This window comes from Aotus nancymaae, unplaced genomic scaffold (assembly GCF_030222135.1).
Source record: "Aotus nancymaae isolate 86718 unplaced genomic scaffold, 86718_ANA_hifiasm-v0.15.2.pri h1tg000041l, whole genome shotgun sequence".
NCBI lineage: Eukaryota > Metazoa > Chordata > Mammalia > Primates > Aotidae > Aotus > Aotus nancymaae.
Window position 1 is genome coordinate 10,505,671 of NW_026988455.1, and position 27,675 is coordinate 10,533,345.

Genomic DNA, 27,675 nt, shown 5'->3' on the forward strand with positions numbered 1-27,675 from the left:
CCAGTCAAAGCCTTGATAAAATAACCAGTTTCTCCAATTGTGCCCTCTTACAAATGAAAATAGATTTTTATTGGACTTATGCAAATAACTATATTGCCATAAGTTGAGAATACTCCTATATAGTTTCCAAATTCTGGAGAAATCAGGTAGAGATAAACAAATATGTTTTAAATTTTTTTCAGAGGCATATACTTTATTTATTTATTTATTTGAGATGGGATCTCGCTCTGTCACCCAGGCTGGAGTGCCGTGGCACAGTCTTGGCTCACTGCAACCTCTGCCTCCCAGGTTCTAGCGATTCTCCTGGCTCAGACTCCCAAGTAGCTGGGATTACAGGCATGCGCCACCATGCCTAATTTTTTGTATTTTTAGTAGAGATAGGGTTTCACCATATTGGCCAGGCTGGTCTCGAAGTCCTGACCTTGTAATCCACCCTTCTTGGCCTCCCAAAGTGCTGGGATTACAGGCGTGAGCCACCGCGCTCAGCCTATTTTTTTATTTTTATTTTTATTTTTTTAGATGAAGTTTAACTCTTGTTGACCAGGCTGGAGTGCAATGGCGCAATCTCAGCTTACCGCAACCTCCTCCTCCTGGGTTCAAGTGATTCTCCTGCCTCAGCCTCCTAAGTAGCTGGGATTACAGGCATACACCACCACACCCAGCTAATTATATATTTTTAGTAGAGACAGAGTTTCTCCAGGTTGGTCAGGCTGGTCTCAAACTCTCGACTTCAGGTGATCCACCCATCTCGGCCTCCCAAAGTGCTGAGATTAAAGGCATGAGCCACCATGCCCGGGCTACTTTATTGTTAAAACTTGGTTGGGCACAGTAACTCATGCCCGTAATCGCAGCAGTTTGGGAGGCTGAGGCAGGTGGATCACTTGACGTCAGGATTTCAAAAGCAGCCTGGCTAACATGGTGAAACCCAATCTCTACTAAAAATACAAAAATTTAGCTGGGTACGATGGTGTGTGCCTGTAGTCCCAGCTACTCAGGAGTCTGAAACCCAAGAATTGCTTGAACCTTGGAGGCAGAGGTTGCAGTGAGCTGAGATCATGCCCATTGTACTCCAGCCTGGGCGACAGAGCAAGATTGCATCTCAAAAAACAAACAAAAAAATTGTTAAAACTTGTCAATAGCTCAAAAGAAGAGTCTCCTTTACTCTGAAAAACAAAAGAAAGAATCAGCAGCATTTTAAGTTAAAAAAAAAATTTCAAAAATTACTTCAGTCTTCTGTTAGTTCAGTCCATGCAGTTAATTCCTGTTCTGCTTGATATTCATGAACATTTGAGCTCTCCACGAGTCATGACAGTTTTTCCTCTGTTCTGATGTCACAGGTAGGCGAGAGACAAACAGTTGCATTCTTTTGAGTTTCAGATATGCATTTATCTCAATGAGCAGAGGAATGACTGAATAGAATGGGAGGCAGGTTTGCCGTAAGCACTTCCCAGCTTGACTTTTCCCTTTAGCTTGGTGATTTTTAGGGCCCCAAGATTTATTTTCCTTTCACTAGGACCATGTTAGGTAGAAGCCAGGCTGAGAAGGAATCTGATTCCTTATATTGGTTGTATTTTTTTCTGAAATAAATGTTAGCTTTTATTTTCCCTCCACGCTGAAAGAGCCATTGAACTTTAGCTTCTCTGCTTATCACATTTAAAGCCGCCTGGTGTTTTTGAGTACTTAGTACCTGCCAGACATTAGCAGGTAGGAGTTACTATTCCCACCTGACAGTCAAGGAGAGGCTCAGAGAGGTTCTGTAATTGGGCTGTGGCCACACAGCTAGTAGATGATAGAGTTAGGATTCAAACCCAGATTTGCCTAACTCCAAGGTTAGTGGTACTGTTTCCATACCACACTGAACATGCTACTTAATAATGAAATTTATGATGCCAACTGATGATAAGAATCACTGGGTGTTAAGATTCTTGGTTGCTAGTGAACTTGAATTAGCTCAAACAAGAAAAATTATATATATATATATGTGTGTGTGTGTTTGTATGTATGTGTGTGTGTGTGTGTGTGTGTGTGTGTGTATGTATATATATATTTTGTCTCAGCTAACCAAACCCCAGGAAGGGTAGAAATGCAGCTAGCCTGATGGATAATTGTATCCAGGGACTAAAATGCCATTAGCTCTTACACTTTGATTAAAATATACTTTAAAAAGTTGCTATTAGCTAGCCTGGCCAACATGGTGAAACCCCATCTCTAATAAAAAATAGAAAAGTAAGCCAGGTGTGGTGTTGGGCGCCTATCATCCCAGCTCCTTGGGAGGCTGAGGCAGGGAGAATTGCTTGAACCTGGGAGGTGGAGGTTGTAGTGAGCCAAGATTGTGCTTCTGTACTCAAGCCTGGGATACAGAGCAAGACTCCGTCTCAAAAGAAAAAAAAAGGTGCTTTTAGATCTCTCCCTCTCGTTTCCCTTTCAATTTTGGCGTTTTTCTCTCAGGCCAGCTGTCTACCAGATGGAACCATGGTTTCTGACTTTACAGTTTTTTTTTTTTTTTAAATAAAGATGGGGTTTCACCTTGATGTCCAGGCTGGTCTTGAACTCCTGACCTCAGGTGATCCACCCACCTTGGCCTCCCAAAGTGCTAGGATTACAGGCGTGAGCCACCGCGCCCTACCTACAGTTTTGTTATCAGAAGAGTTTTTCTCATCTTCAATTAGGAAGTTCTGAGTGAGGACTCTTGATTGGATTTTTAGGGGTCATGTGTCCAGACCTATGAGTTCACCATGGCCAGGGGATACGGAGTTATGAGTGGCCCAGCCTGGGTCAGAGGGCTGCCCTGTAGCCAGGGACAGGGTTCTCTGTGTTATATGTAAATTTTCGGTGCCACATAAAAAGTAGCACTTGAGTATGAATTATGTCAGCAAGACAATTTACTTCCTATAGAAGGGTGTGTCTCACAGATGGACCAATACCAAGCACACACCTGGACGGGGAGGGGAAGGGGTTCTTATTCCTGACACAGGTAGCCCCTACTGTTGTATCATTCCCCTATTGGTTAGGGTTGGATCACACAGTCTAAGCTAATTCTGATTGGCTATTTTAAAGAGAGCAGGGGTACAAGCCGGAGTGGTGGGGTGGGTAGTTTGGTGGGAAGGACAGTTACGAAACAGGTCAGAGCAGGTGACCAGGGGAACAGATGTGAACTGATTAGAACTGGCAGTAAAATTGTTTACTGAAACTAGAGGCAAGGAGGCGCAGAGGACCAGGAAGTTAAACTTTAAAATGGAGAATTAAAGAATAAGAGAGCTGAACATACTGACAAACTGATTCTTTGAAGAGAAACTTGGAGTTCACTATATCTAACATCTGATTGTCAGCCTCCACCTGAAGCTGCATTTGGGGAAGACAAGGAATACCTGACATGTCTTTAAATGACCAAACACCTTCTTCTAAGCGCTTACCATTAGGGGTTATCCCAAGCTGGGAATGACTGTTGAGTAGTTTCCTGAGCTTTTTTTCCAGACCTTTTTTGGTGAATTATGCTAAGCTGTGACCCCGGCTCTTTGCTGGAGCCTGGATCACATAAATATGGTGATCTTACTAGAAATTCTTTCCTACTCATTGTTTAATAATGAGCAGAACACTGGCCTATCTTCTTTTGTCATTGTTTAACACCCCCCCCCCACCTCCCACCTCTCCTGCTGAACAAAATTAGCCTTCAGCAGGTCAAAATAGATCTTCAGCTAATTTCCGTTTCATGAATAGCATGTAAGTGCTCAGGTTAGCCGAGTTTGTTCTGCCTGTAGGTGGTTGATTGGCTTTGTGATAGATTGCCTATCTGCTCTTCTCAGGTAGCCCAAATAATCTGGTGGGGGAAGTATGTTGCTTTAAGGTTACTTTGTGACCTTTGGCAAGAGATTTTATCCTCAAGCCTCAATTTCCATGTCTGTAAAACAGGACTGTTCTGCCAAATATTATGAAGGGCTGTTAAAAACGAGATCAGGCTGGGCGTAGTGGCTCACAATTGTAATCGCAGCACTTTGGGAGGCTGAGGCAGTAGATTGTTTGGGCCCAGGGGTTTGAGATCAGCCTGAGCCAAGTAGGGAGACTCTGTCAAAGAAAAAAAAAATTACCCGGGTATGGTGGCATGCACTAAAATGGGAGGATGGCTTGAGCCTAGGAAGTCGAGGCTGCAGTGAGCCATGATCACATCACTGCAACCAGCCAACAACAAAAAAGGATGCTTTCAGGGAATCTGAGATACATAAGCATTTCTCTTTGTTCTTTCCTTTCTTTGCTCTTCTTCCCTTTCTTCTTTTCTCCTTTTATTACACCTCTCTTCTCTCTGTAACCCCCTATACTTTTTGCTCTTGCTTTTGTTACATCCTGTATTAAAATTTTAGATCATTTATGTTAGTTTTTTTTAATTTATTGAGACAGAGTCTTGCTCTGTCACCCAGGCTGGAGTACAGTGGCACAATCTCAGCTCACTGCAACCTCTGCTTCCCGGTTTCAGCAATTCTCATGCCTCAGCCTCCTGAGTAGCTGGGACTACCGGCATACACCACCATGCCTGGATAATTTTTTTTGGTATTTTTAGTAGAGATGGTGTTTTGCCATGTTGCCCAGGCTGGTCTCGAACTCCTGGCCTCAAGCATTTCACCCACCTTAGCCTCCTGAGTGCTGGGATTACAGGCCTAAACCACTATGCCTGGCCTAAAAATTTATATAATTTCTTGGAATGTTGTGTGCTAATGAAAAGTAAATCCTAAATTCCTGCAATATCATCTCCTGTTTAATTGTCAGGGTTTGTGGGCCTTCTGGATCAGAGGATGAGCAGTGAATTGGCAATGAATTGGCAGAGAGGGGTGTAGGAGGGTAGAGAAGGAAAGCATTTCAAAACTAATGAGGCTTGGAAGGGAAGGAAGAAAAGAAACATAAAATGCAGTTGCTGGGCTTGGTTGTAAAAATCTTGAAAGTGAAGGAGATAAAATAGTTGCTTGTTGGGACCTGGCAGGGCTGCTCTGGAGGCTTGCTGTTTGAATTCAGTTGTTAATCAGGAGGTGGGAAACAACCTCTGGTTCCTGCTGTTAGCACGTGTCTTGCAGTTGGCCTTGTCAAGAAGGATAATGAATTGGAGCTGAGAAAGAAGCATAGTACTTACTTGCTGAACTGGAGCAGAGAATTATTCTCTCCTTACTGAATTTCAGGGATTTCAGCCTGCCCTGTCAGATCCTTCTGTAATGTGATTCCTTTCCCAGTCACAGCTCAGTAAGGGTTCTTCTGAACTTTGGAGTTTGCCTTTAGTCCTGTTGTCTGGGCCCTGATTATCTAGATCCTGGAAAGAACGCTCCCTCAGGGGTCTGAGTGCTAACCCTAGGCCCTATCATTAGCTCCCTGTGCCACTCTGACAGGTGACACCTCTACACTCTGGGCCTCAGTGTTTTTCATCTCTATGCAGTGGCTATAATGCTTACCTCACAGTGTTACTATAAGGATTAAAGAAGATTGTGTATTTGAACTGGGGAGGTGGAGGTTGCAATGAGCTGAGATCGTGCCACTGCACTCCAGCTGGGTGGCAGAGTGAGACTTTGTCTCAAAAAAAAAAAAAAAAGTATATTTAAAAGGCCTGACATAGCAGGTGTTCCATAAACCAGAGCTGTTGTAGGATCTTCTTAGGTCTGCTGGCCTCACTGGTACCTCTCATCCTCCCACCTGGTCTTTCAGCTGCATCCCTTCTCCTCACTGCAGGAAGGGAAAGAGCTGGGGCTTTTTTTTTTTTCTTTCAGTGCTCTTCAGGTAGGAAATTTGGGTGGGGAAAAAGAGGTTACAGGTAATGGCTAATTGAAGAGTTGGGGATTTTCTCTGAGTTTTAATTATCTTTGCTACTTAATTACCTCCCTGAGACCATGGATGGCTGGAGTTGGCTCTGTGGAGGATGTGATTTGTCTCATCCAGGTCAGCTCCTCTTCTCTTTGTTCCTTCATCTTTAGTGGGGAGGGTTATTAAGGCCCTGCTAAGGATACTAAGAAGAGGTTGTTTGAAGCCTAAAGTCTCCAGTAAAAAAAAAAAAAAGTCTCATTTGCCTTTTTAAAAAAAAAAATCTTTTAACTTTTGCTTATCTACTTTTGGTTCAGCCTTTGTCACAGATGAGCGAGAATCCAGGTTCCCTGTGTCACTCCGCTTGCTTCTCAGTGGGCCCTCGCTCCTTCCTTCCACTTCTTCTCTTTCTTTTGGGCTCCCCACTTCAGCCCATCCTCTGCCTTTCTGTTCTTCCAGGCCCCACTGTCTTCCATCTTGCTTTAGGGAATGCAGCTGCTTTTAATATTAGCCTAAACCAAAAAAATGAAGATATTAGCATATGGTAGAAACACATAGGAGGCCGATATTCACCTTGTTTCATCTGCCTGCCAGAGCCTTGTCAGCTACTCTGGATGTCATCCAATGGGTGGCACCCATCCCACCTGGTTGGAAGAATTTAGAGGGAGTCCACAGGGCCTTGACCACATCTTCATCTTTGCCCTCACATGTGCACATATTCTTGTCATTTGTTGGATTTTGTCTTGCCTGGAGGTGACAGTCCCTGTGTCCTTTTTACTCATAGCTCAGTGCAGATACTCTGTTTCTAGAATTAACAAATGATCCCCTAAATTGTTTTATCCAAATACCTTATTTTAGAGGGGAAGAAAGTACTTAATTGTTAAACTTCAAAATGTGTGCTCTTGAAGGAAAAATCAGGAGGCTTTGAATAGTGTTAATTCTGGGACAGAAAATATCAGAGAAGAACATACTTACTTTTACTTAGTTTTATGAAACCTCCTTGTTCATTTTTGAGGAAGGAGGGATTACCCATACTCATTGTCACAGAAGCTGAGCAGAATTGGGGATGTTAGATCTCAGCCTCCTGTGGGGTTCCTAGGGAAGCTTATGAACCTGGGAGCCTAGTGGGTGGTTGATGGTTCCTCCAGAATGCAGGCTGGCCCATCAGCTGCTGGGGGCCCTCTCAGCATCACCTTCCAGTTATTGAAGGATCAGAAAGAGAACCCAAGGCCCAGTGGTGGCCTCAGGAAGTAGAGAAGGACTGGGCCTGTGATTTGAATGTTTGAGGGCTCTGCTAGGGGAATGCGAGAGGAAGCCCAGTTGATCCTCTCAGGACTCCAGGAACAGGGCAGTATCCCAAGTTGGGAAGGGGATTTAGAACTAGGCACCTAGGAGTAGAGGTTGACAGGGTGATTTGAAAGGAGGACTTTTTAGATGCAAGGACCAGCACAAGAGAAGGTGAGACTTTTACACAGGGACAGAGAGCCAGGCCAGCCCCAACCAGCAGGAGGTGGATGTGGAGACATGTTGTGGCATGAAGTAGGAGAGGAAAGGAAGAAATGGGGCATGGAAAACTGGGGAGAGGGGATTGGGACTGTGCTCTGAGGCAGAGGGGAGCCATGGTAGGCTCTGTGCAGGGGGCTGTCCCGCTGGAGGAGTGCTGGTTTCTGTGCAGGCAGGGTGGAGGGAGAAGATGCTGGAAACGGGAACAGTATGCGAAGGGCCTGGCTATTGTGGGAAGCAAGTATGGGGTGCTGAGGGAGATCCAGAAATGAACTCTCCCTGGACTTGTCTGCCATTATGTACCTCTTTTCTGTCACCAGAGAAGAGCTAGACTTGGTTGTGGCAGGCACAGGGTCAAGAGCTCCAGCAGTGTGCTCTTGGGGTTCCGTGATATCATGTGCCCAGATCTCCACAAGAGGCTTCTTGGGAGGCCCTCCGGTATCTGGCTCCCAGGACCGATGTGGTCTAGCAATGAAAAGCCCCACAGAATTTTCCCTTTCTTCCTCTCCAACCCGTTCTATCTATGCAGCCTCCTAGGCAGTGTTGTTCACTGGAGCGGGTGGGAGAAGCAGAGCTGACAGCGAGGGATGGTGGCAAGCTGTGTTATGTAAGTTTAAAAAAGGAGGCTTGCTTGCCATGTGAATAGAGATCAGATAGAAGGACAGCTAGAGGCAGCATAGCCATGCCTGAGCAGCAGCTGCAGCCTGAACAGAGGTGTCTGAGCCAGCAGAGGAAAAAGCCACTGGCCTGGGTGGAGGGGACTGTGCTCTTGTGGAGGAGGAGAGGTGTCTGGTTCTGTGAACTACTGATCTTGGAGGGCAGCCTGTGAGGCAGTCATTCTCTGTATTCCTATAATATGGTGTGCTGCTCATATGCCATGCCTTATTACATCGATCCTGGTCTTTAACTTGTGATGGTGTGAGAGCCGCCATTTTGACTGTTTCATTCATGGCAAACCATGACCCAGAAAAGTCAAGCGATTTGCTTAGGGCTGAGTGTAGAGTAAGTGGCAGGGTCAGGATTTGATACAGGGCTTCTGTCTCACTAGCCAGTGCTGCTCTTTTGCTCTAAAACAGGCCTAACAGGTCACACCTAAACAGCCCATGGGGAGCATGTGGGCCAGGGGAGGGAGCCTGGGGCCGTGTGGCCTGGCATGGATGAGAGGTTGTGGCACTGGGTGGGAGGTATGGAAGAGGGCTTGTGTCGGAGCGCCTTGGTGTGCCTTCCTAGCAGGCGCAGTCACACCCTTTATCCTTCTCAGTCTTGTTCCATTCTCAGCATCATTTTCTAAATCCTGAGCACCTGACCTGCAGGGACCAGGCACCTGGCGCCTGTCCTCTGAGGGGCTATGGGCACGGTGGGATGAGGAGGTGTACCTCCACCAAGCGACTGCTGGACTCATGCCTCGGCTGAAGTGTTGATGGGCCCTGTCCTAACACTAGGCCAAGGGAAAGAACAGAGCTGGCCCTCGCCTCCCAAAGTTGAGAATCTCCCCATGGTTCTCTGAGAGGCCGCGTGGCTTGCTCCCTCTCTCTGCTCACATTGTTGCTCAAGTGTCCTCTCCTCACAGGGCTGTTCCTTGTCACCCTGTCACAGCAGTACCCCCTTACACTCTCTGCCCTCACAGGGTTTTACATGTGGATATATGTTTTTTTGTTTTTTTTTTTGAGATGGGAGTTTTGCTCTTGTCAGCCAGGCTGAAGTGCAGTGGCACGATAATGGCTTACTGGAACTTCCACCTCTTGGGTTCAAGTGATTCTCCTGCCTTAGCCTCCTGAGTAGCTGGATTACAGGCATGTGCCTGTAATTTTTCTATTTGTAGTCAAGACGGTCTCACCATGTTGGCCAGGCTGTTCTTGAACTCCTGACCTCAAATGATCCACCTACCTTGGCCTCCCAAAGTGCTGGGATTACAGGCTTGAGCCACTGAGCCCGGCCAGGTTTTATATTTTTCTTTGTGTCACTTAAAACCACCTGATGTTACATATTTGTTACAATTTATTTATTGTCTGTCTTCTCACATTAAGAGAATTTAAGCTTTATAAGAGGAGCAGACTTGGTCAGTTTCTTGACTGCTGTCTGTCTGGTGCTCATGCAGCCCACAGGTAAGGTAGCAAGTGCTCAGTGGACAGTAGGTGATAAGACCATTAGAGCATGGCAGTAGGGTAGGTAGAAGAGGACAGACGTAAGTGTCAGAGGGCCTGTTTGCTTTCAGCTTTACCCAGTTTTTGCTGTGTGACTTTAGCCGAGTTGCTGGACCTTTTGAGCATCTGTAAACCTATCTATTCAGGAGGCTGAGGCAGGAGAATCGCTTGAACCTGGGGGAGGAAGAGGTTAGACTTTTTTTTGGAGGCAGAGTTTCACTCTGTCTCCCAGGTTGGGGTGCAGTGGCACAATCTTGGCTCACTGCAACCTCCACTTCCCAGGTTTAAGCAATTCTCCTGCCTCAGTCTCTTGAGTAGCTGAGATTACAGGCATGTGACACCCTACACAGCTAATTTTTGTATCTTTATTAGAGGCAAGGTTTCACCATGTTGGCCAGGCTGGTCTTGAACTCTTGACCTCTGGTGATCTGCCCAACTAGGTCTCCCAAAGTGCTGGGTTTATAGGTGTGAGGCACCGTGCCCGGCTTTTGTTTTTCAGTTTGGCCTTGGAAAGATATTTAAATACACCTGTTTGAATCTGTTTAAAGAGCCAGCCATGATGGTTCAGACCTATAGTCCAGATACTTGGGAGGCTGAGGTGGGAGTATTAGTTGAGCCCAGGAGTTCAAGGCCAGCTTGGCCAATGTAGTGAGACCCTGTGTCTAAAAGAATAATAATAATAAATAAATGCATTCGTATAAAACAGTATTGAAGGGAAAAATAATGAAACATTATAAGTGGCTCTGCTGGGTTGTATTACAGGAGGTTTGGGTTTTTTTTCTCATTTTCTAGACGTCCTGTATGGTGTCCGTATTACAAGTATTAAGGATTTCCTGTCATGGTTTAGGACTTTTCCTAGACATGGCCTGCCCTTGAAGTCAGTCTCATTGTTTGCCGATGTCTGCTCCACGAAGCCCTGCTCCAGGGGCCTTCACCAAGTCCCAGCCTTGGTTTCCTCACTTATAAATGAGGATAATTGGCTTGCCTATGCACGTTACAGGACAATTGTATGAATCAGAGGATACAGTGGAAGACAAAATGATTGGAAATTTAGGTCTCTGCAAACTAAGGGCCAGTGTACTGGTATTTGTGACAGTGACCAGATGGGTGGGGTGGGGTGGGGCGATGATAAGAGTGCAAGGAAGGGGGATGGGGGCATCGTTTTGACTCTGAGGAGCTTTAAGCCCTCTCAGCTTCCAGCTCCAGGTAGCAAGGGGTTCCCCTTGACTGGCAGGGTAGATGTAGCTGTGTAGACTGCTAGGTGAGAGACTCCAGTGGAATGGACTAGATGGAATGACTCAGCTCCTACCCCAGCCACACATATTGATAAGAAAAAGACCCACATGCTCTGGGCCTGGTGCAGAGGTCAAGAATGGGAGTTCCCACCACACCCTGTCCCCTTCTAGCCTGTGTAGCCTCAGCAAGCAGATAGGTCCTATTACTTGTTTTTTTTTTGTTCTGCCTCCTTCATAATCCAACCATAGATACTATGTCTTACAAGTAGGGGTGGTTGAAGCAACAGACTGAAATCCTGACTGTTCACGATAACTGACTCCTTCCTGTGGGTCATCGGGCCAAGTGTGCATTCTCAAAGAGTGGAAATCTACTGCCTTTCCGTCCTTCTACAGCAGCTGGTCATTTTATCTCCTGACAATTGCTTCTTGAACCCAGAACAAGGGGCCTTGGTGTACAGTGTTTGCAAGCCAAGGGCTGCCTCTGATGGGGGATGGGGGTGTTATCCTGGGACTCACGGTCACGGCTGCTCTGCGTGGAATGCTGATCCTTCTCTTCCCCAGTCTACCTGTGTCAGTTCCCTCCTTTTCTATTTTCTTTTTCCTACAGATGTCAAGCCCTCCAATATCCTAGTCAACTCCCGTGGGGAGATCAAGCTCTGTGACTTTGGAGTCAGCGGGCAGCTCATCGACTCCATGGCCAACTCCTTTGTGGGCACAAGGTCCTACATGTCGGTAAGAACAGAAGTTTCCATTGCTTGAGCTTCTTGTGCTAGATAGGGGACAAGAAGTGAGGGAGATGAAGTTGAATGGGAAGATGGTTTTGGTCTTTCTTAGGCCTTGGAGCATAACTGGGATATTGGGGCCTTGACTCATTGATTGTCCAGCTCCAGAGTGCAGCTTTCATTCGGAAGGACTGTGAGCTCCAACTCCCCTCCGGGCATCTCTAAATGATCATCTTCAGAAACACAAACCCAGTATACTCAGATAAATGACCCACCCCAAACTATCTCACCTCCTCCTTTTCTCTTAGCAATAAATAGATAGCATTACCTCCCTGGTTTCCCAAGGTAGAAGCCTGAACATTGGCTTGTAACCTGCCTTCTCAGCAGTTCATCCTTTCAGTATCTAGTAGCTCCCAACTCCTGAGAGTCTGTTCAGAATTGCCCAGCCTCTTTTCTCCCTCCTCACTATGTCTGTCAGTCACTTACCCCTCCCCTAACTGCAGCACACCCGGTCCCCTCACCTGGAGTCTCTGCTCCAGTGCAGCCAACACTGTGTTGTGGGTCTTCCCTGCTGCTCCTACCTCTGCTGGCTCCCACTGTCACTAGAGCATTGTGTGGGGCTACCCCCACACCATGGCAGCACTAGCATGTTCTTTTCCCTCCTCCATACCAGCAGTTCCTTGGGGACAGGGACAAGGTGTCTCTCTTGTCTCTAGCATCTGCGTGGGGCCTGGCATGTGGTAGGTGTTCGGGGAATGCTTGGCAAGTGGGTAGATGTTTGGTTGGTTGAATGGGAGGGTATATGGATAGCACATTTCTGAGAATGATCGCAAAGGTGGAAATGTGAGTCTGGGCCAGTGCTGAAGTGTGGCAGAGTGGAGGAGCATTGGAGCGAGTGGGCAGTCTTTACAGAAGTGGTGGGGAGCAAGCGCACATGGGGGACAGGTGCAGGGGCTCAGATCTTAACATGTACACACTGTTTTGTGTGTTCTCTGTCAAAGCACATATCATGTCCCTGGAAGGTCTCATTTGGTCCATGTTGTTGTCCCAGGAAATAAAGATGATTGTTCCCATTTTAGACGTGAGGAAGTGTAGATTCAGGGAGGTTAAGCAACCTGCCTACTTAACCTTGCTGAGCCAGGATTGAAAGCTAGCTGCCTCCTTGCCAGGCAGACGCCCTTTGCACAGCATGCCCTCATTTGCCTCTTAGGGAGGATTTGGCACCTGTGTCCAGATCCCAGTGTGAACACATCCTCATTCCTTCTTGCTGGCGCCTACCCCCCACTGTGACTCCAGGCACTGTCAACATCACTTACCTGGCACTGACCCACATCTCCCCCACCCCCAGTGACCCACAGTGGAACTCTCTTTCTCTGTCATCTCCTCATTGCTTCTTCCCTAAATGTCTAATAACAGAGCCGCTGGTATCCTGGGCCATTTGACTGACAACTCTCAAGTTCAAAATCCATTAACAGGCCCTGGGACTCACTGATCAAGGGTTTAATGATTTGGGTTTTTGTGATTGTATGGTCAGTTCCAAAATAATCTAGTGTTGGAGTTAGTGAAAAATGCTACGAGCGAAGTTAATGTCTAAATGGATGTACTATAGCTAGAGTAAAGATTTTCTTGGTAGGGTTCTTGAAATACATGTGCTATTTCAAATAATGCTCATTAAAAATAATGCTTTTGTATAGCACCGTATACTTTTTTTCTCTTTGGGTCTTCCCACCAGTATCAACTAATATTTGTATAACATTCTGCAACATCCGACATACATTTTCATTTGATCTTTTTAGTAACCCTAAGTAGAGTTTTGTTATGTCATTGTTATGTCAATGATAAAATATTAGTCATTTTCATCAGCAGCTTCATTTTTTTTCTTTCTTTTTTGTGACAGAGTTTTTGCTCTTGTTGCTCAAGCCAGAGTGCAGTGGTGCGATCTCGGCTCACTGCAACCTTCGTCTCCCGGGTTCAAGAGATTCTCCTGTCTCAGCCTTCTAGGTAGCTGGGATTACAAGTGCCTGCTACCATGTCCAGCTAATTTTTGTATTTTTAGTAGAGATAGGGTTTCGCTATGTTGGCCAGGCTGGTCTTGTGACCTCATGTTATCTGCCTGCTTTGGCCTTCAAAAGTGCTGGAATTACAGGCATGAGCCGCCATGCCCAGCCCAGCAGCAGCCCCATTTTATAGATGAGGCTGAGATTCAGGATCCTTTAGCTTATAAGTCCAACAACTGGGACTTAAGTCTCAGACCCACTGATCCTAGATCTTTTGTTCTCTGTATTCACAGCACCACCTCATTCCCAACCCGAGTTCCACAAGCTTCATGTTTGATTCAGTAACAAGATGAACCTCTCATGCTGGGCTTTGGACAGGCTGCCCTGCCCGTGCAAGACAGTGGCCAAGCTGGGTAAAGCTAACCATAGGCTGAAGTGGCAGCCAGGGCCAAGCCAATTGGATGTGGTCTGTCAGTTTAGTCCAGATTATAGGAGAGAGAGAGCAGGGAGGAGGGGTCAAAGACACTGGAGCCAGCTAGGATTTGGTAAACACAATATTTGGGGGCAGGCAGGAGGCCAAATTCAAGAGACTAGTGGAGCTCTTGAAACAGTATATTAACTATTCAGAAGGGACAGAAGGGAAAATGCATTAGCAGATCCAGAGGTCCAAGTTAGGTCAGGTGATTATAACTGTGTCTCTGTCTCTCCTACAGCCAGAAAGACTCCAGGGGACTCATTACTCTGTGCAGTCAGACATCTGGAGCATGGGACTCTCTCTGGTAGAGATGGCGGTTGGGAGGTATCCCATCCCTCCTCCAGATGCCAAGGAGCTGGAGCTGATGTTTGGGTGCCAGGTGGAGGGAGATGCGGCTGAGACCCCACCCAGGCCAAGGACCCCTGGGAGGCCCCTTAGCTGTGAGTAGCCTCGTGTGTCCCCACCTTGGACTGTGGGGTGGTCCCTTACTTCCAGGGATTTCTGGAGGGCTGATTCTTTGTACATTTTGCCAAGACTGATTCTGTGTCCCTGGATGCCACACTAGGGCAGGGAGAAGCAGCAGGGGTCTCCAGGTGGGTGTAGGAAAGTGTTATTACCAACAACTTCCTACCATTTGTTGAGTACATACTGTGTTCTAGGTACTGCACTTAGCACTTTGCATACATTGTCTAACTTTTTGTATTTATTTAAGAATAATGGTCTTGCTGTGTTGCCCAGTGCAGTGGCTAGTCACAGCCTTCAACTCCTGGGCTCAAGCAGTCTTCCTCCCTCAGCCTCCAGAGTAGGCTGGGACTACAGGCTATAATTTATTTGGGGGTTTGGGAGGGAAGGGGCTCACTCTTGTCACCCAGGCTGGAGTGCAATGGCATGATCACAGCTCACTGCAGCCTCAACCTCCCAGGCCCCAGTGATCCTCCTACCTCAGCCTCCTGAGTAGCTGGGACTACAGTCACATGCCACCACGCTCAGCTGAGTTGTTTTTTATTTTGTAGAGACATGGTCTCCCTATGTTACTCAGGTTAGTCTCAAACTTTTGGGCTCAAACAATCCTCCTGCCTCAGCCTCCCAAAGTGCTGAGATCACAAGCATGATCCACCACGCCTGGCCTCTAATTTGTGGTTTTTCTTTTTGGATACTGGGTTTTGCCCCTGTCGCCCAGGCTGGAGTGCAGTGGTGTCATCATGGCTTACTGCAGCTGTGACCTCTTGGGCTTAAGTGATCTTCCTGCCTCAGCCTCTTGAGTAGCTGAGACCACAGGTGTGTGGCACCATGCCTGGCTAATTTTTTTATTTTTTAGTATAGATGAGGTCTTGCTGTGTTGCCTAGGCTGGTCTGGAACTCCTGGGCTCAAGTGATCCTCCTGCCTTGCCCTCCCAAATTGTTGGGATTATAGGCATGAGCCACTGTGTTCTAATTTGTTTTTTAATCATGACTTTTGGTAGATTTATTTTTGATTGGAATAGAATTCACAGAAGACAAAATTCACATTTTAAAGTATGTAGTTCAGTGGTTTTTAGTCTATTGTTCCATGTTGTGCAGCCATCACCACTGTCTCATTCTGGAACATTTTCATTACTCTAGAAAGAAACCCCACCCCCCACTCCCCCCAGCCTGATCCCTGGACAACCACTAATCTACTTTGTGTGTCCACGGATTTGCCTAGCATTATATAATTTTAGTAGCATTCCATTCGTGAACATGATTATAATCTCCATTTTAAAGATGAGGAAACTGAGGCACAGTGCCCTTGTCAAGGCTACATAGGCTTGTAAGTAGCCAAGTCTGACTCCCAGGATGATAAACACCGTGCAGTACCACCTGCCTCGCTGAATGTGAGTACTGGGAAGTAAGCCTGGTACTCAGGGAATAGCCTGACCTAGCCATCTGTTTTTTATGTAGCTCCTGTCTGGCTAGGGATACCTGCCTTTACCTCTGTGAGGTCCACATGAGAGAGAGCTTGTATGAAGGGGAAAGCAGAGGGGCTAGGGGGGTAGCTTGTTGACAGGTCATTGGAGGGCCTGGTGGCTGTGGCCTCTGAGGCTGGCTTGTGATTCTAGGAGACAAAAGGAAGAAACGCAGGTTCATGGAGAATTAAAATTAAGCTCTTTAGTTATTTAGCTGCTCTCTCATTTGCTTCTCTCTCAATAGAAGGAAGAGGGAAAAGACAGACAAAATCATTATGTCTGTGCTTTACAAAACTCAGAACTTTGGCTCAGCAGTGAACTGATTTGCCAAAGGTTACAAACTTAAGATGTGGCAGAGCCCAGACTTGTACCCTGGCCTTTGCTGGTCCCCTCTGTGTTCAAGCCTTACCTGTGGCTGTTTAATCTGTTTATTGTCCATGACCTAGGGATCCATGCCCAACCCCTTGCCTCATATTAACAAGTAATCTCCTGTTTCTGAGAAGTATTTTTTCTTTTTATAAAATTTGTAGCATATGGAATGGACAGCCGACCTCCCATGGCAATTTTTGAGTTGTTGGATTACATAGTCAATGAGGTAAGTACTGCCTGGTTTCCTTGACCTTGGAATTTTATTTGCTTATTTTAAGAAAACACCAATGGCTGGCCAGGTACGGTGGCTCACGCCTGTAATCCCAGCACTTTGGGAGGCTGAGGCGGATCACGAGTACAGGAGTTTGAGACCAGCCTGGCTAACATGGTGAAACCCCGTCTCTACTAAAAATACAAAATTAGCTGGGCATGGTGGTGCATGCCTGTAATCCCAGCTACTCAGAAGGCGGAGGCAGGAGAATCTCTTGAACCCAGGAGGCGGAGGTTGCAGTGAGTGAGCCGAGATTGCACCACTGCACTTCAGCCTGGAAATTCTGTCTCAAAAAAAAAAGAGAGAAAAACTCACGGCTGAGTTGACTGGAAACCCAGTTTGCTATTCCTATAGCGTGGGCTCCAAGATTCTCATGTTCTGTTCATGCACCATGGTGTTGGAATTGAGTGGCTGGTTTACAGACTGCAGGAGTTGCTACCCTAGGGGACATCTTCAGATAGGACGGAGTTCCTGTTCCTCTCCAATATTCGGAGCCTCCAGCTTGCCCATTTACATTATTATTCTTTCAATTCGCCAAGCACCGCCCCCTCTTTTTTTTCACTTAGAGTGCTAAGCACTGTAGGTAGAAGTGGGGCAGGGATCCAAAGATGGAAAAACAAGTCCTTAGTCCAAAGACTGTTAGATTGTGTAGAAGAGGCAAAGCAAATGCGTTTATAACCGTGGTATAGCGTTTTCGCTTTTAAATGCCATTAAAAACACTATGCAGGAGGCGGAGGTTGCAGTAAGGCAAGATCACACCACTGCACTCCAGCCTGGGCAACAGTGAGACCCTGGCTCTGGGGGGAAAAAATGAAAACAACCCAACAACAAAAAAATCCCTGTCACAGGTTCAGTCTACTAGGGAGTTTAATTTACCTCTTTTTACTATCTGCACAGCTTTATACTAAGCACCATGGGCTGTAGAAAAGTGTTTTCGCGGTTTCAGGATCAGATCCTTGCTGCTTAAGGATTTGTAGAAGTCAGAAAAAAGCCATCCATCCTGTACTGCTGGGTACCTAAGCTGGGTGGTTCTTCTGGGGTGCTGCTTATATATGGGGAAGGGATATCTGAGGTTAGCTGTGTCATTGCCAGTCTCCTAATGGGCACTGCTTTCTTCTAAATTTTCACATTAATTTCCTACTCAATTCTCCCAAGTATTGCTGAGGTAGGCCAGATTGGTTCCTCTTCAAACAGGTGAGGAGATTAAGCTTCCAAGATGAAAAGTAGCCCAGGTCCTTCCCACCCAGGGCTCTTTTTTCTCACCACCTCCTACCTCCCATTCCTGCCTCCTAGGAGGCTTGGCTGCATGGTAGTGGGTCGGCCTCAGCCTCTGCCAGCACACAGCCCCTCTGCTGCCTAGCTCTCTCCTACTCAGAAGGAATGGATGCTGCCTCTTTCCCTCAAATGGTCCCTTCATCCCCTCAGCAGCATGGACAGTCTGCAGGGTAGGGCTTGCTCTGGGTCACTGTTCTAAGAGCTGGGTTCTAGTCCTCACCTCAGATCAGACTGACATGGCCCTCAGAGGTAGAGCACTAGATTGGGCTTTATGGTGGTGGTGATGGTGGTGGGGTATCAGTGTTTGATTTTTAGTCTTAAATTAGAAATGAGATTTGGGGCTGTCCATCAGAGCAGTGACATCATGGACATGATGTCTACGGGCCAGTGTCTCCCAAAGAAGCTGCACACAGCTCCCAGCCCAGGTACGTGAGTGGGCTCACATTTCCTGGACTGCGTGGAACACATGAGCCCAGTGCTCCAGGGCTTTGTACTCTATAGTGCTGCATGATCACCATGGGAAAATCTGAAAACAGCCTCATTCCTGGAGTGTACAGGTAACCTCTAGGGCTCAGAAAAGAAATTTTTAATCCGGTTTGCTCCTGCAGGTGCTGTCGGACCTGGGCTATGCCTGGTGGTTTGCATGTGCCCCTAGCTGTTGCTGCTAGTAAATTGCTGGTTACATTTCCATGCTGTATTCCAAGATTTACCATTGTAGTGTCAGAGCTTGAAAGGGTCCCTGAGATCATTAGGCCCAACCCCTTCATGTCATAGAAGAGTAAACAGGCTCAGAGAGGAATAGTGGTTAGTTCAAAATCACCAGACAAGTGAGTAGACTTGACTCAGTCCCAATTCTGTGCTATTTGAGACCAGTGGTTCCAACGTGGTTACCCAACAGGCAGCCACTGGCCTTCCACCTGTGCCTTTCCTTGACTGGATGAGAGTGGCATTGCCTTTGGACTGCAGAGAAGACTTTAAAAAAAGTAGCGCTGGCTGGAGGGAGGGGTGGGATGGGGAGAGGAGATGGCTGGAGCAAGGAGCCAGGCATTTTTCTTATCTCAACATGTGTTTGCAGCCTCCTCCAAAACTGCCCAGTGGAGTGTTCAGCCTGGAATTTCAAGATTTTGTGAATAAATGGTAAGTTGGCTCCCTGTTCTCTGGAAGGGTACTCTGGATTTGTCAGGCTCCACACCCCATTTCTGGAAGCACCAGCTTTGCCTCTGCAGGCACAGTTTTGCCCTTTCCCCTCCCCTCCTATGATCCTTGGTTGCTGCCATAAGCCCTTTTTTTTAGAGAGGCAAGACTTATGTGCCATGTCTAACTACATCATGGATATAGTAGTTGCTGCTTTTGATACTTGCTTTCCAGGGATTGGCACATTGCTTTTTGACCTTAGTTTAACTCAGCTCTCACCTTATCTTTCTTCCTTTAAGCTTAATAAAAAACCCGGCAGAGAGAGCAGATTTGAAGCAACTCATGGTAAGTCCATTTATTCCAGATTCTTACAGTACCTGTTTGTTCATTTGTTGTTCTTCCCTGTCAGTCATCTGTGCACTTCCAGAGCCCATTCATTCCCTGCCCACTGTGGTCCAGCTGAGCCTGGGGCTGCAGAATACCAAACATGAGTCTCCTCCGCCCTCCCAGCAGTTTAAAGGGAAAGCTGGGGTGACCCCGCAGCCTGAATAAGCATGCCACAGGAAGGGCCTGAGGGGGCCAAGGGAAAGAAAAGGTCAGCCCATCTCCCTCATGGGGATGGGGCCTTTTCCTGACACTGACTGCCTTACCTTACATTCAGCCTCCTTCCTGAGTCACTCTCTGCCTGCTGTCTCTTGTTTGGTGGCAGTGGGAATAGCTAAGTAATACTGTAAATATCTGGACAGCTACAGACAGTGTATGTACTATAATATGCACTAAGTCCATCATTTTCTTTGTCCCTTCTTACAAGCCTGCGAGGCATTTAAGGCAGAGTTACTGTCTCCATACTGCAAGAGCAGGCTCTTTGGGAAGTGACTTGCCCAAGGCCTCATAGCTGCTGTGACTGGTGGAGCGGGTGTTTGGGCCTGCAGCTGCCCCCACTGCTGCTCAGGGGCAGGTACCAGTTGCTTCTTCCAAGTGCAGCACAAGCTCTAGACCGGAAACTCTTGGAGTTTCCTTCCTGTTTTTTTTTTTTTTTTAAACACCACTTTTTCTTGTTTCCTTACATGTAGGTTCATGGTTTTATCAAGAGATCTGATGCTGAGGAAGTGGATTTTGCAGGTTGGCTCTGCTCCACCATTGGCCTTAACCAGCCCAGCACACCAACCCATGCTGCTGGCGTCTAAGTGTTTGGGAAGCAGCAAAGAGCAAGTCCTCTGCCCAGTGGTTTGCCATGTCGCTTTTGGGCCTCCTCCCCATGCCTGTCTCTGTTCAGATGTGCATTTCACCTATGACAAAGGATGAAGAACACAGCATGTGCCAAGATTCTACTCTTGTCATTTTTAATATTACTGTCTTTATTCTTATTACTATTATTGTTCCCCTAAGTGGATTGGCTTTGTGCTTGGGGCTATTTGTGTGTATGTTGATGATCCAAACACGTGCCAGGCTGAATTACAGTGAAATTTTGGTGACTGTGGGTAGTCATTCTTACAATTGCACTGCTGTTCCTGCTCCATGACTGGCTGTCTGCCTGTATTTTCGGGATTCTTTGACATTTGGTGGTACTTTATTCTTGCTGGGCATACTTTCTCTCTGTTTGAGTAGGAGGGAGCCTTGTGAGATCCTTCACAGGCAGTGCATGTGAAGCATGCTTTGCTGCTATGAAAATGAGCATCAGAAAGTGTACATCATGTTATTTTATTATTATTTGCTTTTCATGTAGAACTCAGCAGTTTACAGCCAAATCTAGCCAGAGCCCTTCACTGCCATGATAGCTGGGGCTTCACCAGTCTGTCTACTGTGATGATCTGTAGACTTCTGGTTGTATTTCTCTATTTATTTTCAATATACTGTGGGATACTTAGTGGTATGTCTCTTTAAGTTTTGATTAATGTTTCTTAAATGGTGGAATTATTTTGATTGTTACAAATTGATCAAGGCATTAAAATGTCAGATTTATCTTTCCCCATATCCAAGTACCAATGCTGTTGTAAACAACGTGTATAGTGCCTAAAATTGTATGAAAATCCTTTTAACCATTTTAACCTAGATGTTTAACAAATCTAATCTCTTATTCTAATAAATATATATGAAGTTAAAAAAAAAGGATGAACGCTATTTTTGCTTTTGTGGTGAGCTTTTCAATTTCTTTAGTACACAAGAAATACTGGTTTAGCTAAGCATTATTGGTGAGGGGGAAAGTTGAAGATAAGGAGGCTGGAAGGCAGAAACAACACATCAAGTTCAGTGCTTTGGACTAACGGGGCTTCCCGGAATTTCAATCTCTGGACTCAGTCCAACTCTTCTCACCCAACACCCTTATCTGTTACTCTTCCAACCACCTTCCTGTCGGACCTGTGAATAGATCCTGTGTATTCCTTTGATCTCTTTATACAAGGGAAAAGCAGCAGATGGGAGGTTGGGAACAAATCTGAGTAAAATCACAAAACATTTCTTATCTCACAGAACATTTCTCATTTTCCATATACCCGGAGTTGAGCTGAGGGCCTGCCTGCACTTCCAGGCTGTCATGCTCACAGGAGGGCCTTGCTGGTAACCAGCTTCCTACCCAGTGTGGGAGCTTTCTGCACCAGACTGGACAGTCCGTCTGCTTCCACATTAAGCAATGGTTTCCCTTTTTTCACCACTTACACTTAACTAGGCCTTCCTGGAAAGAAGGAAGGTGCCTGTCACTGGCTTTGTTATGCCTGTGAGGTGGCAGTGATGTCCCTAAGCCATTGCCCACTGACCATAGGAGCCTTTCCTTATTTGAGAAGTCTTTGGGAACTTTTAGGTACATTTGAGGCTGCTTGGTCAATACCTCTCCCCTCATTATTTTCTTTGAAAGGGCAAGTGATAGAATACCAAAGCCAACATATATATTTAAAAATAAAAGGCCCATTCCTTTTTAGATTAAAAACAAAAAACTTGGGTAAGTAATCTTCTAAATAGGTAGTTCCAATCTAGAGGTACCAGAGCTTGGGATATTGCCAGGATTTAAAAAGGATCAGTGTTGTTGTATATACTGCTGCCTAAGCTAGTTAGTTATTTTTTTCTCACTGTGAGGTACAGCTTTTCTAGTCTGCAGTTTAATTTATGCATTTTCAGCATATAAACATTCAGGCTGGGTTTTAACATTTACACCCTGTGTCTTTTACAAATGACAGGATACCACCACCACAGAGAATGTCTCATTAAAATGAGCATATTGTATCCTTAGGAGAAATGTTATAACTTGGTATTTAAAACCTAGATCTGACCACTTTGATGCTCAATGTCTTTTGAGGGGTGTTTAGATTTTTTTTTTAAACCAAGAATGATGTTCCCCGAATTAGTCTTGTAGTATTTTGAGCTCCCAATGCTAAATTCTTTCTTACTGAGACACCAATGATGATAGTTGGATTTTTAAATTATCTCATTAGCACCTCATAGCAACCTGTGAAACTGCTAGAGCAGATGTGAGCATCTTCAGCTTACAGATGGGAAAGTGAGTTGCAAAAGAGGTGAGAGAGCAAGTGACCAGTCAGTGGTAGAGCTGGAATTGAGTCAACTTTTCCAGCTTTTAAAACCCATGCTCTATTTTAAATTAGACCCCCAGGACTGATGTACCTTGATGCTTTTTGTTCCCAAACTGTCTACCCATTGTGTGTTCTAAGGAATGTGCTCATTTAAACTTCTGGCTGTTTCCTCTAAGAGCAGCTGAAAATAATTTCAATGTAATGTTAACAAAAGTACTCTTTGGGAACTGTTAGGTAAGTTCTACTTGAGAAAGTTCTTTGTAATTTTGTTTGGCTTTTACTGTTGTTTGGACAGGGGAAATTAATTTTATAAAATTAAGCAACTATTTATTTCACTGCATAGTAGTCAGTGGAAAAGGGATAGTATGCAGAAAAGAACTTCAACTTCAGACACTATGTAACAATTCTTATTCTGTAGCTGTCATCCGTTGTTATAAAAATTCAATCTTCCAAGCATGGCACATCTCTCTAAGGGCCAGAAATGGATTTCAAACCATCCTGTTGTATCTTTATTTTATTTTATTTCATTTTTTTAAAGACGGGGTTTCACCACGTTGGTCAGGCTGGTCTTGAACTCCCGACCTCGGGTGATCCACCCGCCTTGGCCTCCAAAGTGCTTGGATTACAGGCGTGAGCCACCACGCCCGGCCCATCCTATTGTATCTTTCCTCAGAGAAGGAACTGCTGCTTCTCTCTCTCACTATCTAGAAACCAGCAGGCTCCATGATGGCTATTTATAATTTATTTATAAAAATATTTTACCAGTGATGTCTCAAGTGAGAGGTGATAGCAGCTACACAAAGCAGTTTATTTTTAGAGACGGGGTTTCACTGTGTTAACCAGGATGGTGTTGATCTCCTGACCTCGTGATCCACCTGCCTCGGCCTCCCAAAGTGCTGGGATTACAGGCATGAGCCACTGCGCCTGGCCCACAAAGCAGTTTATAGCATGCAGTGTTTCAGTGCCTCTGAGGGGGAGCAACAGCTTGTGCTCTCAGATGGCCCTCAGTCCTTCCCCTGGTCATCTTTTTGTCCTAGTCTGGCCTAACTGCTCACAAGGGTTCAGCGGCATGCAAACAGCCTTTAATTTTCTTAAAAGAAGCATTGTTGGGTAGAAAGGCTGGCTTGTATTTAAACTGCCCTTTTTGTAAATGCCAGACTTTCTCATCAGTATTTGAGAGCAAATTTTGTATTCAACAGTTACTGAATCTGATCAGATCATAGACAGCACCATCCATATTGCTCAATGCTGACAAAGCATCTTTGATTTTCTGCATGTCATAACATTCTGAAGCTTGAGTTTGGACGGAACTATTTTTGCAACTACACATCCTTCTTACAGTTCTTGCTTTCCTTTCAAGCAGGCCACAGGGCCCATGGCAAGATGATTTCCTTGAGGAGGAAGTAGTCTGAGACTTAGAAATGCAATTTGTATAACTGACCCTGGTTTTTCCCCTCCTTCAGGAATCTGATTCTTCTTCCTCTTCCTCCTCCTCTTCTGTCACATGACTCTTTGTGCTCAACTCCAGTGTTGTTTGGTTGATTGATGCTTCATTGTCTACATGCACCAACATCTGTATTAACCAAGAGCATCACAGATTAGTAGGAAAGACGCTGGCCTCTAAACAGCAAATTCTTAAAAATGTTTTGAAATCAAATCTCAATTGCCTATCTATCCCCAGTACCTGTGACTAAGAGGTATGGCCACTTTCCTTTGCTACCCCCACCTCCATTACCAAAATGGGGCAAAAGTAAATACCTCAGATTTACTAGAATGTTATCTCATTTACAAACATTATATAACAGAAAGGTCCATATGAATTGTGCCAACTTACATATGCTGCTGTATCATGGTTTCAAATGTCTTAACACATAAATCTGAGAGAACTTTAAATATTGTATACTTAGAAATACGATTTTGCTGAACTCACAGGTTTGACTTAAAAAAAAAATACGATTTTGCTGGCCGGGTGCGGTGGCTCACACCTGTAATCCCAGCACTTTGGGAGGCTGGGGCAGGCAGATCACAAGGTCAAGAGATTGAGACCATCCTGGTCAACATGGTGAAACCCTATCTCTACTAAAAATACAAAAATTAGCTAGGTGTGGTGGCACGCACCTGTAATCCCGGCTATTTGGGAGGCTATGGCAGGAGAATCGCTTGAACCTGTGAGTCCGAGGTTACAGTGAGCCAAGATTGCACCACTGTACTTCAGCACTCTAGCCTGGCGACAGAGCAAGACTCCGTCTCAAAAACAAACAAAAATATGATTTTGCTGACTGACTTGAAGGCATTTGGTAGGAGATGAGTATAAGGACTGGAACGCATCTTTTAGCACTGTGCTTTGTAGATGAAACCACACTCTTGAATCCCAAGGTTACTTATTCACAAAAGAGCAAGAGTTTTGACATATTCCTACAAAAAATCCACACTTTCCCTGGGTTCATCTGAGTAACTAGACAGAATGGATGAGGAGGATGATGGAGGTAAAACATTAGTAATTACTTAATAAATTAGAGTATAACCAGCTGGTAGGAAGGTGGGTAATGTATAGTTGCTACCTTATTAAGACAGAAAATTCTTATCAGCACTTCCCAGAGACCTTTGGGCTACGTAATGTGATTTACATCAGTTCTTCACCACCCAAGCAGCATAGGGGCATTGCATTCCCTCCTAGGCCTGCACTTGATTACGCTTACATCATGTGACTGTTCAGGTACAGTTTGAGAAGACAGCATCTCATCCCCTCTTCTAGAACTGATCATTGATTGGAGGGCTAATTCTTCAACCTAGAAAAGAAGAGTTGAGGTCACTTTCCTTACTATTTCACTGGGCTACCGATGTGGGTAAACTGCTGGGCATACCATAAAAGATTTGCATCAAGAGGGAATGAAAACTATCTCTGTTGCTCTAGAGGGAAAGTTGCAGGGTAGGCGCTTAGATTTTCTCTCTTTTAGAGATGAGCAAAGAAAGACTCCAGCCCCTTTCCCCTGGGCTGAACAGGTGTTCTGGCTGAGCCATGGCTTCCACTTCCCTAGACCTAGCAACTCAGAAAGTACAAGTGTGTCATTAAAACAGACAGGTGTCACCTGACTCTTCAGAGCGATTCCCTGGACCTGAGCCTGTTATTCAGTAATGAGATGTGGAGGAAAGAACAGAAAACAGAGGCGTTTCCTGAAGCATAAGGAAATCTGGACTTTGGAGGTGGTCCTCAATACACTCATTAGGTACTGTACTGGGGCAATACAGAGACACAAATAAGTGGAGGGCATTATAACTTCCCTAAGGAAAAATGCTATGATTTTGATATGTCACAGGTGTATAATACTTTTCAGTTTACAAAGGGCTTTGGCAATCTTACCCTCATAACGGACTTAAAGTTTCTGAAAAAGGGGCAGGTGTGATGGCTCATGCCTGTAATCCCAGCACTTTGGGAGGCCTAGGCGGATGGATCACCTGAGGTCAGGAGTCGAGATCAGCCTGGCCAACTTGGTGAAACCGTTTGTACTAAATAACTAAAAATTAGCTGGGCCTGGTGGTGGACACCCGTAATCCCAGCTACTCGGGAGGCTGAGGCAGGAAAATCGCTTGAACCTGGGAGGGGGAGGTTGCAGTAAGCTGAGATGGCGCCATTGCACTCCAGCCTGGGTAACAAGAGCGAAAAACTGTCTCAAAAAAAAAAAAAAAAGATTCTGAAAAAGGAAGCTGAGCGGGGATTAGCATGATCGCCTCCCAGGGACCTTTTTTTTTTTTTTTAAAGGCAGGGTCTCCTCTTATAGCCTAGGCTGGAGTGCAGTGGCAAAATCTCAGATCTCCGCAGCGTTGACTCCTGGGCTCAGGTCATCCTCTCACCTGTTTCCCGAGTAGCTGGACTACAGGCGCGCACCAACACGCTCAGCTAATTTTAATTTTTTTTTGGTAAGGTTGGCCGCGGTGGCTCATGCCTGTAATCTCAGCACTTTGGAAGGCTGATTCCTAGAGTTCAGGAGTTTGAGACCAGCCTGGGCAACATGGCGAAACCCTGTCTCTACTAAAAATACAAAAATTAGCCGGGCATGGTGGTGCACGCCTGTAATGACAGCAACTTGGAAAGCTGAAGCACGAGACTCGCTTGAACCCAGAAGGCGGAGGTTGCCCAACTCCTCCTCAAGGCCATGGCGTCAGTAACAAGAGCTACTGGGAGCTGCAGACATTGGGACAAGTCTCTCCTCCCAGGGCCTCAGTCTTCCTTGGTAGCAATGGGAGGATCTGGGAGTCCCTCCTAGGTTTGCAAAACTAGAGCCATTCCAAGCGCCAAGACAAACTAGAAAACAGCAGTTCAGAAGGAAGGGGTCGGTGGGCCGAGGGGGTCTAGGCGAGCCTTCGGGAGGGAGCCCTTCCTCAGCGTGTTGTCTGAGGGCCATCAGCATTTACGGGAAGAATCAGGTAGGACTGGACTTGCCAAACACAGATCCCTGGGCCTCAGCCTAGACCTGCGGGGTCAAGATTCTCAGAGGTGGGGCCTAACAAGCGCACAGCAAACTCCCCAGGTGCCTCAGATGCCCGAAGTTTGTTTGTAAACCTGTATATGGGCACCACCACAGCTAGTGAGTAGGGGAGAACTGGCCGCAGCAGGAGAGCACCGCAGAAGCCCCGGTTAGGGGGAAATGGTTTGCTCGGGCGGTATGGAGGAGGGTCGGGAGGGGGCCACGGGGGTCACCTTGAGGCGGTTCAGCTGGTCGTGCAGGGCCGCCTTCAACCGCAGCAGCGTCTCCTCTTCTTTGCGCAGTTCCTGAAGCCGGCTCAGCATGTTTCCTGGTCACACAGCCGGCCTCCGCGCTGCCGTGGGCCCGGCGCTCGGTGATGACGCCATCACCGCCGACTCCCGGAAACCGAGCGGAGAGACGGGGCTGCCGGCCATATCGGGGAAAGGCGAAGGGTGCGCCCCCTTCCGGCGCTAGCTGTGGCTTGGCCACTCCGCAGGCGACGAGCTGCAGGTAGGTGTCCAGGCTTTGTGTCAAAACACTTTGTCGACAGCCTTTAATCCGATAGGCCATTTCCGCGCCAAGTGGTCAAACACCGTTTCAAATGACCTGGTGAATAGCACTTCCAATATGGTGTTCCAACAAGTGGCTATCTTAACCCAAAAAAAACCCTGCAGATTTGAAGGCAGGCACATGAACCCTAGTCTTATAAGAGGCCCCGCAGGGTAGGATTCCCAGTGCACTTTAAAAGGGTAAGGCTACACAAAATAGAGAACTAAAAAGCAGGAAAATAAAGCCGTGGTAAGAAATTGCAATGAGAAAAGGCACCTTTGTGTGCTTAAGAACTGAGATTTGGCCATGGAAATGGG

At 46.1% G+C, this 27,675-nt stretch overlaps 2 protein-coding genes across 5 annotated transcripts in view; one reads left to right on the forward strand and one right to left on the reverse strand.

Annotated features, from left to right (window-relative positions):
• Positions 1-20,938, forward strand: part of MAP2K1 (mitogen-activated protein kinase kinase 1) — a 103,505-nt gene extending 82,567 nt beyond the window's left edge. For both annotated transcript variants that reach the window (XM_012454514.2, XM_012454515.3), the window contains exons 6-11: positions 11,262-11,386; positions 14,087-14,288; positions 16,304-16,368; positions 18,764-18,825; positions 19,122-19,167; positions 19,896-20,938. In XM_012454514.2, coding sequence (XP_012309937.1) covers positions 11,262-11,386; positions 14,087-14,288; positions 16,304-16,368; positions 18,764-18,825; positions 19,122-19,167; positions 19,896-20,009 — 614 coding nt within the window. In that variant the 3' untranslated portion in view covers positions 20,010-20,938. The remainder of the gene's footprint in view (positions 1-11,261; positions 11,387-14,086; positions 14,289-16,303; positions 16,369-18,763; positions 18,826-19,121; positions 19,168-19,895) is intronic.
• SNAPC5 (small nuclear RNA activating complex polypeptide 5) lies at positions 44-27,175 on the reverse strand. Of its 3 annotated transcripts, XR_010336979.1 has the most exons (5): positions 27,043-27,175; positions 25,043-25,132; positions 23,785-23,916; positions 1,130-6,284; positions 44-227 (listed from the first exon to the last, which is right to left on the reverse strand). XR_010336979.1 is itself a non-coding variant. In XM_012454517.3 (4 exons), exons 1-3 carry the CDS (start codon positions 27,130-27,132, stop codon positions 23,803-23,805), a joined length of 294 nt encoding a protein of 97 aa, XP_012309940.1. In that variant the 5' UTR covers positions 27,133-27,175; the 3' UTR covers positions 44-6,284; positions 23,785-23,802. The 3 variants fall into 3 exon arrangements, 2 of the variants coding, with proteins under 2 accessions (XP_012309940.1, XP_012309939.1); XM_012454517.3 differs by having other exon boundaries at positions 44-6,284; XM_012454516.2 differs by lacking the exons at positions 44-227; positions 1,130-6,284 and having other exon boundaries at positions 17,533-23,916.
• Positions 27,176-27,675: the final 500 nt, after the last annotated feature.

What these genes read in the sequence shown, in the direction of transcription:
- SNAPC5 (XM_012454517.3), bottom strand. Translation starts at nt 27,132, where the DNA reads ATGCTGAGCCGGCTTCAGGAACTGCGCAAAGAAGAGGAGACGCTGCTG. An exon ending in ACCAGCTGAACCGCCTCAAG is followed by an intron (nt 25,133 to 27,042) that starts GTGACCCCCGTG and finishes CTTCTTTTCTAG; the next exon opens with GTTGAAGAATTAGCCCTCCA. An exon ending in TACCTGAACAGTCACATGAT is followed by an intron (nt 23,917 to 25,042) that starts GTAAGCGTAATC and finishes TGGTTAATACAG; the next exon opens with ATGTTGGTGCATGTAGACAA.